This window comes from Bison bison, unplaced genomic scaffold (assembly GCF_000754665.1).
Source record: "Bison bison bison isolate TAMUID 2011002044 unplaced genomic scaffold, Bison_UMD1.0 scf7180017864282, whole genome shotgun sequence".
Lineage (NCBI taxonomy): Eukaryota > Metazoa > Chordata > Mammalia > Artiodactyla > Bovidae > Bison > Bison bison.
In genome coordinates this window covers 1115466-1125251 of record NW_011494854.1, presented here as the reverse complement: position 1 = coordinate 1125251, position 9786 = coordinate 1115466, and the positions used below count along the sequence as shown (strand labels likewise).

General features: G+C 36.6%; 1 protein-coding gene across 1 annotated transcript in view; it reads right to left on the bottom strand.

Annotated features, from left to right (window-relative positions):
- UBR3 (ubiquitin protein ligase E3 component n-recognin 3 (putative)) overlaps positions 1-9786 on the bottom strand; it is a 205486-nt gene that overhangs the window by 13534 nt on the left and 182166 nt on the right. Inside the window, 1 exon segment of the mRNA XM_010849413.1 lies at positions 1223-1347. Within this exon segment, the coding sequence (XP_010847715.1) occupies positions 1223-1347 (125 nt within the window).

Genomic DNA, 9786 nt, shown 5'->3' with positions numbered 1-9786 from the left:
AAGCTCAACATTCAGAAAACTAAGATCATGGCATCCAGTCCCATCACTTCATGGGAAATAGATGGGAAAACAGTAGAAACAGTAAGAGACTTTATTTTGGGAGGCTCCAAAATGATTGCAGGTGGTCACTGCAGCCATGAAATTAAAAGATGCTTGCTCCTTGGAACAAAAGTTATGACCAACCTAGACAGCATTTAAAAAGCAGAGACATTACTTTGCCAACAAAGGTCCATCTAGTCAAAGCTATGGTTTTTCTAGTAGTCATGTATGGATGTGAGAGTTGGACTAAAAGAAAGCTGAGTGCCGAAGAATTGATCCTTCTGAACTGTGGTGTTGGAGAAGACTCTTGAAAGTCCTCAGACTGCAAGGAGATCCAACCAGTACATCCTAAAGGAAATCAGTCCTGAATATTCATTGAAAGGACTGATGCTAAAGCTGAAACTGAAACTCCAATCCTTTGGCTACCTGATGCGAAGAACTGACTCAGTGGAAAAGACCCAGATGCTGGGAAAGACTGAAGGCAGGAGGAGAAGGGGATGCCAGAGGATAAGATGGTTGGATGGTATCACTGACTCAATGGACATGAGTTTGAGTAAACTCTGGGAGCTGGCGATGGACAGGGAGGCCTGGCGTGCAAGAATCCATGGGGTCGCAAAGAGTGGGACACGACTGAGTGACTGGACTGAACTGAACTCCAGAGGATCTTCCAGACCCAGGGATAGAACTTGCATCTCCTGTGTCTCCTGCATTGCAGGTGGATTCTTTACCCTCTGAGCCCGAGGGGAAGCCCCAAGAAAAGGGAAGGATTTTTAAATCTACAAGTAGTGAGTCAAAAGTGATCTTTGGATTGTGACTGGGAATGAGGCAAGGAGAAGAAAAGATGACAGATAAGTAAAACAGTTAAGCCTACATACATTTTATTACTTGCCAACTATGATGATGTACGTTTTATAACTTCTGGAAGTTTAAGGCTGGCAGCAAAAGCAAAACAAAACTGTCCAGATACAAAAAGGGAAAGGCCAAGGTTTATAGATAGACAAAAAAGACCTCACTCTGCAAGGAAAACATTTTTAACTTTTTTAACCTGACGGTGCTCCATCTCCAATTAAAATACTGTTAACAATTCACTTTGCTTTTCAAACACCTAATCTCATTCATTCATACCACCAATTTAAATGAGTTCACCAAACTACTAAATGATAAATTTAGACAAGACACTAACCTTTTTGAGGGCTCCTGTGTGTTTCCAGGCTGACCTATCATCCTCATTGCATTTAACTGAAAGTGCCACAAGACCTTGTGTATACAGTAGGGTAAAAAGCACCTTCACAATGCAGGTGAAGTGGTCTATGAGAGAAAGAGAAGATCATTATTTCTTTGAAATCTAGACATCTTATACTCAAGATAACCTCACAAATACATGCCTTTCCTTGCATGTGTAACTGGCTGTTGTTCAACAATAAAATGTGGTATTGTATTTGTGACCCAACAGACCTGAAATTATGGAATCAAATTTCCTTTATTCATCTACATAATATACAAATAAGAGGCTTTTAGCACAGTGGGAAGTGTGCTCTGTCTCAACCTCAGAATAATGCTGTAATCTTGGCAAATCTCCTTACTGCACATCGTGTGCTTAATAACCAGGCCTGGGAGTCTAAAAACCAACAATTTACCTGCTTCCAATATCATATGACAAGTAATACAATACAGACCTTCTAAAGTAAAAAGGAAAAGAATAAAATCCCAATATTTTAACTACTCTGAATTTTAAAACAATGAAAACTGTTATAATGCAAAAATAGTGGTAACAATATGCAAAATGCCTGGCACACATTAGGTACTTAAAAAAACGGTAACTTAACCATCATAACGAACATTTATATACACCTAATAACATAAAAAATTTCTTCAAATGTCTCCTTTCAATCTTCATAACAGTCTCAGCTGGATAACTGAGCTTCAAAAGATGTGCTTGTGATAACAAAGCTAATAACCACTCACATCTCAACTTGAATCCTTCAGTTATTCCTATTATATTATGCTACTACCCTAGTAAACGGCTACTACCACTTAATCAGTTGTTAAATTAAGAAACTTGTAGACATCCTTGATACTTTCCTATGTCTTTCTCCCCACAGTAAAACAATCACCAAATCCCATCAATTCTTTTAAAATATCTTTCAAATGAGTCCCAACACCGTGGACCATGCGTCCATCATTTCTTGCCCACACCTATTCAGCCTAAATAGTTGTGTCAGGGGTTCCTAAGACCACTTTGAGACTTGACGATTCACTAGGAAGACTCACAAGACAGCAGATAGTCTTATGATTTATTACAGCAAAAAATACAAGAGAAAAGAAAAAGGCATATTGGGTGAAGTTTAGAGGAAACTTTCAGGAGTCCTCTCCCTGCAGAGTAACACAGGATGTGTCCATCAAGGTGCTGGGACAGTATGTCTGAAATACAAACCCGCGAATTCATTAAGAGGCTCTGCCCAAGGTTTTTTTGGGAGCTGATCACACAGAGGTACCCACGGCCTGGCACATACCTCCCAGGAAGAAAACAAGTACGTTCATCATAAACTACACTGTCTGTACAATTTGGGCATAGAGAGCCAGTTTTATCAGTGGGATGATGGAAACCCTCCTGAAATCAAAGATCCCAGATATCAGTCAAGGGCTGACCTTGGAAGCAGGTCTTTCAAAGGATAGCAGTCAGGCCTTCTCCTTTCTGAACTCTTTTCTGCACAGCAGTTTATCTGCATGACCTGCCCCCTGCAATCTTTTTTGTTTGTTTATTATAGCAAGATGGATCTTTTAAAAAGTATTCAGCATCCTTCCACTGGGTCTCTGTACAAATGAAAACATTTCCTCTTTGGAGCCTTCAGTTAGTCAGATAACACCTTAAAATCATGCCCTAAGGAAGAATCTTGCCTGATTTGAAATTTGTGTGTGTTTCTGTGTATGTGTGCAGTGTGCCTGCAAACATGTGCATACATACACACACATGCTGTCTCTACCAATATTGATGGGTTGGGGTGGGAACCTGATGTAAGCTGAGCCAGAGTACCTATTTGGGATTTTTAAACTGGAGGTAAAGGGAAGGTGTAAAGATGTGAGTCTGGAAATATCAGGTGTCATGTTCCTAGTCTACGGCAGAGACTGTCTAAGGCCAAAGTGAATGAAGCAGAGCCACAGAGTTAGAAGGATAGATCCAAGATGGCAAGAACTCTGCCAGCATCTGAAGCCCTGGTTCTGATCATCCTTAGGACTCCAATTCCTATAGTATGGTTATGTGAGTCCATTCATGCTCTTTGTGCTTATAAGCTAGCTCTAAATAGATTTCTAAACATCCCAATGCCTAGGTAGCTAACACATGCCACGTTACAGACAATGAGAACTTAGGGTCTGGATAGTGAGAGAAACAGGTGGCTATATGTATGTTCAGCGTGTGATGTGAGCAATAGGAAGAGTACTGTAAACTGCCCAGTGTAACTAGACTGTAAGTAGTGATCCATGAGAGATGAAGCTAGAAATGTAACCTGTATGCTGAAGACCAAAGGTTGTAAACTGAAGGCTACTTGTCTGAATGCAACCTGCAGAGATGTTTATCTTGCTTTGTTTTTAGTTACTGACATTTAAAAATTGGACACATTGGACACTTCTTGTAAAAGTTCAGATTTCCACTTATAGGAAGATCTGACAGTATTGGGCCCACATTCTTACATGCTGACAATTATCTGGAGCTAAATAGTAACTGCCCTCTTGGGCCAAGCATACTTGCCACAGTCCCCAATCCCCAATTATATCAAACCAAAGACATCATTGTTAACAATGGATTTCGGCTATGAAGCCTAAATTGTTTAGGTTTAAATTCTGACTCTTCTGATCTTAGGCAAGTTAGTCAAACACTCTGCTTTTTCATCTGTTAATGTAGGTGGATAATAACACCTACTTTAAAGGGGTTAAGTGAAATGATGGTTCAGCTTAAAACAGTGGATTGGCAGTGGCAATAAGTAAATATCTGTTATTATTATTATTATTTATGTTACTTGTTTCGTATCTGTAAGTTTTTTATTTACAGAACTTAGACTGGGCAATAAGAAGTAATTTTAAGCAGTACAATGATAATATTAGATTTGAATTTTAAAATACTGCTGCTTCTTAGGAGAAAGGCACTAAAACAAGACTAGAGGCAAGAATACCTATTAGCAGATAGCAAAAGCACTCTAGCACATGTCAAATTAGAGGCGCTGTTGAAAAGAATGGGCTGAATTAGAGAAATATTTAAATGACAGAAATTATAGAATTTAGTACAGCTTTCAAGGTAGAAAATAATGATAGTCTCTCATTCTACAAAGGGTAAATATCAACAGTAGTAGTATTGACTAAAATAGAAAATGGAGGAAGAGAGCAAGCATGGATGGGAAGAAGATGAATTAATATTATATATGTTGAGTTTGAGGAATATGTAACATTATGTGTACAAGTGTATAATATGTACACATTCCTCAAACATATGTTTGAGGAATATGTAACATTATGTGTACAAGTGCAGCTCACCAGGGAGCTGTAGACTGGCAGGAGATATTTGGAATCATCAAAGAATAGGAAAGGATGGTATCATCAAAATTTTAAAAATTCATAATGATTAAATGTTTAATAACAGAATTTGTCTACTAAGCACAAACAAAATGATTTTAACCAGGAAGTCAAGTATACTGCCTAGAAACACTACTCACATATAGTTTTTTCTCATTATAAACTACAGAAATTAATTTTTAATTTAAAAGAAATGATGTACTTAAACAACAGCCACTTTCAGCATAATTTTAGCTTCTTGTTATAGGAAAGTACCATTTTTATATTTTGTCTACCTTGATTATCATCATATCTAAAATATTTAAACTGGCAGTTTAAAGTTACAGATTAAACTTAAGTTCTCATGTTCACTCATTCATTTAAGAAATATTTATTTACTGAATACTTGCCATGTGTGAAATCAACGTCTTTTAGAGACTTAGGGAAAAAACAAAGGAATCGCTCATTTGAGGTGTATATTAAGTCAACAGGTTATTATCTTCCAAAGTTAAAATAGAGAGCTGCTGCTGCTGCTACTAAGTCACTTCAGTCGTGTCCGACTCTGTGCGATGCCATAGACGGCAGCCCACCAGGCTCCGCCGTCCCTGGGATTCTCCAGGCAAGAATACTGGAGTGGGTTGCCATTTCCTTCTCCAATGTAGGAAAGTGAAAAGTGAACATGAAGTCGCTCAGTCGTGTCCAACCCTTCGCGACCCCATGGACTGCAGCCCACCAGGCTCCTCCGTCCATGGGATTCTCCAGGCAAGAGTACTGGAGTGGGGTGCCACTGCCCTCTCTGAAAATAAGAGAGCAAAGCCCTTCAAATATAATAACCAAAATTTAAAATGGAGGAAAAAAGAACTGGACATCCATTCTCAATTTTTTTTTAGAAAAACAAAAATCCACTATCAAACCACCTGAGAGTAAACAAAGGAAGATTGATGTTAATTTAAAATGTGTTAGATGCAAACAGACTTTAAACAACGGTACATATTTTAAGTTTTATAGTGCATGACAGGAAAAAGGGAAGGGGTTGGGGAGACAAGGCACTTTCAAGGGTTCAATAATTAAAGTTGCCCGTACTGATCACATTGAGATAAGTTTGGTAAGGTAGAAATGTAAGCCTGAAACTCTTTAAAAAGTGAATTTTTCCTTAGAATCACAAATGAAAATGAATTCTTTATTTAAATTGGTGTGAGAACTGAACTACTAAGTAGCTGCCACATCTATTTCATCACACTATTTCAGAAGATGAAGCCATCATTTTGTTATCAGAATGCAATTCATCATTGTTAAAAAAAAAAAAAAAAAAACAACTGAAACATACAATTTTATTTTTTTCTTTTGGCTACACCGTGTGGCATGTGGGGTCCTAGTGCCCCGGCCAGGAATCAAACCCATGCCTCCTGCATGGAAGCACGAGTCCCCTAACCATTGTGCCGTCAGGGAAGGCAATGAAGCAACTTTTTAAATAGACATCACATGTAAATCTTTATTCATATTTCTGATTGTTTTCATCAAGATAAAGATCCTGAAACAGTAATATAGTTCAAAGAATACGGACATTAGGCTGAAACGACAGCTTGACTCTGGAATGATACAACAAAATATGAGTACATCAGATTTTCTTCAGTGGGTAAGGCAAAAATACACAAGAAATTTTTAAAAATCTGACAACTAAGTACTTAGTGAGTATGCACTCTATCCAACAGTATTTGTGCTGTGTTTTGCAAAAGTAATCCAGGGAAACTATACTCTCCTGGAAAGGTACAGTTATTCACCTAACACCCATTTATTTACTGGCTTGACTACAAGTACCAGGCTTAGGGTAGATGATAAACAAGAAGACAAAGAGGACTGCAGTGTTTGCAAAAGTTTCTTTCCATAAACTGTTTTAGAGTTAAGGTGATACCAAATGCTCCAAGTTTCTTTAAGGACAAGATAGAGTATATATAAAATAATAAAACCCAAATGTGAAAAACCATAGAATAAACATGATGTAATGAAGACAGTATCAGACACTTAGTCTTTTCCTAAAATTATCATGAATATTTTTGGTAAAAAAATTATACTCTTCCATAAAGCATTTTGCACATATCCATGAAAATATCAAATCTTCTTAGTCTTCCATTTTATGATCTGAGTTACTATTGTGCTCTGATCCTCTTCAAATGTCTAGTCTACAACAAAAAACAATTTGTGATGTGGTTTTCCGTGTGATAAGCTTCAGCCTATTTTGCCTCTGACGAGTAATGAACACAAACAGCTTAATAAGACTTTCTTTGCCTTAATCAACACAGAACTGGGAAAAGATCCCACATCCATCTAACAATGAATAAGGTAGTTAATGCTGTTCCCTTGGGTATACTTCAGGGCAATTGAGGTTTAGGTTTAATAAACTGCCAACATTACTAAAGAACATTATACAGAAGTGATCACAATTTAAGATACAAAGATTTCAAGTAAAGTAACCGCTTTCTTGAATTTCAAGAGAAAATAAGCAATTTACCAGAAAATAAGATAACTGGAGGTTTAGCACCTTCACTGCATATTACTGAGTACCTTACGTACCAGGCAGGCACAAGGGACACACAAAACGGTGCAAGTCCTGGAGGAATCGATAGTCTCAAGAGAGTAATATTAAAGAAAATCTACTATTATGACAAAGAGACAAGTATTGAAATAGAACTATGAACAAGCTACTTGAGAAAGGGGAAAAGAGACAGCCAAGAAAATGGCTTCCCAGTAAAGGAGCACCAGGTGTTATCAAGTGAATAAGGGAGAAATGGCAAACATTTAAACATGCTCAAAACCTGCTCAAAAGAAAAAAGAAAAAAAAACTCTGAATTATATCCACATACAGCCTCTATTTTCTCCCTACATTCACTCTTGATCACTCTCTGCTCACTATGTCTGTTCTCTCATCTCCCTCTCATTTCTCACCCCATTAAAATCTGTATCTGATTCTACAACTACTCAAAAGTAATTTTCTTACTGCCATTCCTTATTACAGAACTATTTATTTGCTTTATGACCAAGTGTTCTCAGGAGAATTTATAAATAGCTCAGTTTTAGAGGTCAAGATTCATTTGAAAATATGGTAGGAGCTATGGAACTTCTCATAAAAAATGTACATATACATAGAAATTTTTTACATCATTCAGAGATTCATGAATTCCTTGAAGGCCACTGTGCTGTGCTTAGTCACTCAGTCGTGTCTGACTCTTTGCAACCCCATGGACTGTAACCCACCAGGCTCCTCTGCCCATGGGGATTCTCCAGGCAAGAATACTGGAGAGGGTTGCCATTTCCTCCTCCAGGGGATCTTCTCAACCCAGGGATCAACCCAGGTCTCCCACATCGCAGGCGGATTCCTTACCATCTGAGCTACCAGGAAAGCCCACTAGGCAGCAGGGAGTTCCAAATTAAGCTCTTTTAATAATGTAAGGAAGGATGTGGAGAAACGAATAAAAGCTCCAACAGTCTTTGTCTTGAATCCATTCAAAAAACACTTCTTAAACATTTTAGGCCACCAAAGCTATTTTGAGACTTTTGAAATGAGGAAAAGGGACATTTCAAAAACAGTGAAATTACCTGAAAGAAATCTTTATTTCTGTGTGCAAACTATAGATTAACTGCTTAAAGACAATGTCAAGTATGTTTTTAAGGTATGTGTAGCAATGATAAAGTTGCCTCTTCAGTATGGTATGTTCAAGGAATAACAGAAGTAGAAAGATCATGTGAATGTAATATTCTGAGTCACTATGGAAGTCTATGATCAAAACAAAAGGCTACCTTAATAATCTTTACTAGAATGGTTTCCAGGAAGTCTAGGAACACAACTAATTTCAGCACTTCAATAAACATTCTCCAATACTCTGGAGCTCAAAATACTTTCCTAATATGAGATAGAATTAATTTTCAATCAAGTATAGAGATTCTATTTAATCAAATATTAGCCTATTTTAATAAAAATTAAATTTCAACTCTACTTGTCTAGGATAAAAGCATTCTGAACTTACAAGGAGTTTTTTCATACTTTCAGTAATTGTGCACATCACCTAATGGTGTGAGTGTTTTATTTAAATATGTGTTTTTTCCAATGAACACCTAAACCACAGATTAAAATGCCTTAGTTTGAAGAAGCTACCAAAGATTGCTTGGGTCATATTATCAGGACACAAGCCAACTAAAACCAAACACAAGTGTTTAAACAGTTATTAGTCTACACAAGAACTAAAAGACATCTCATTTGCTAAAATTCATTAGTTCATAATAATTATAAAAAACAGAAAAGCAATCACCTTTGGAGGATGCTAAGAAAGAAAAAAAAAAACCTACTTATTTTTCTGAAAACTGGTAAACAAACTGACTTCCCTGCCCAGAAATAAACCCATATGTATATGGTTAATTAACTTATGACAAAGGAGGCAAGAATATAAGATTGGGGAAAAGACAGCTTCTTTTAACAAACAGTGCTGGGAAAACTGAAAATAAGCTACATGCCAAAGTATTAAAGTGGACCACCTTCTCTGACCATATACAAAAATAAACTTGAAAATGGATTAAAGATTTAAATGTAAGACCTGAAACCATAAAACTTCTAGAAGAAAACAAAGGCAAGTACATTCTTTGATATTACTCTTAGCAATATTTTTTTGGATATGTCTCCTCGGGCAAGGGAAACAAAAGCAAAAATAAATGGGACTCCATCAAACTAAAAAGCTTTTGCACAGCAAAGAAATTACCAATAAAACAAAAAAGGTAGCCTACTGAATGAAAGAAGATAATATATCCAGACAGGTTTAATATCCAAAAAATATTAAAAACTCTTAAAACTCATACAACTAGGGAGCAATAATTATGAATGCTATCAATATCATACTAGTAAAAATTAGTACGTAAAAATTAATAGTATGATATTAACACTAATTAAAAATAATGGGTCATCACATTTTTAATAACTCTATGATACTCCTATATGAAAATATCTATGCATGTAGATAGGTAAAGGCATTAAAGCTGACAGTTTGCTCTATTTTTCACAAACCCCCATATCTTTACCTAAATATTGACTAAAGAGCTAAAAACAGACCCACAAGGAAGAAAAATTCTTTATTTCACTCATCTTTAGAAATACATGATTACAATGTTATTTATCTCAGAATATTTCCATCAGACTGAATGTTATATTTATGCCTG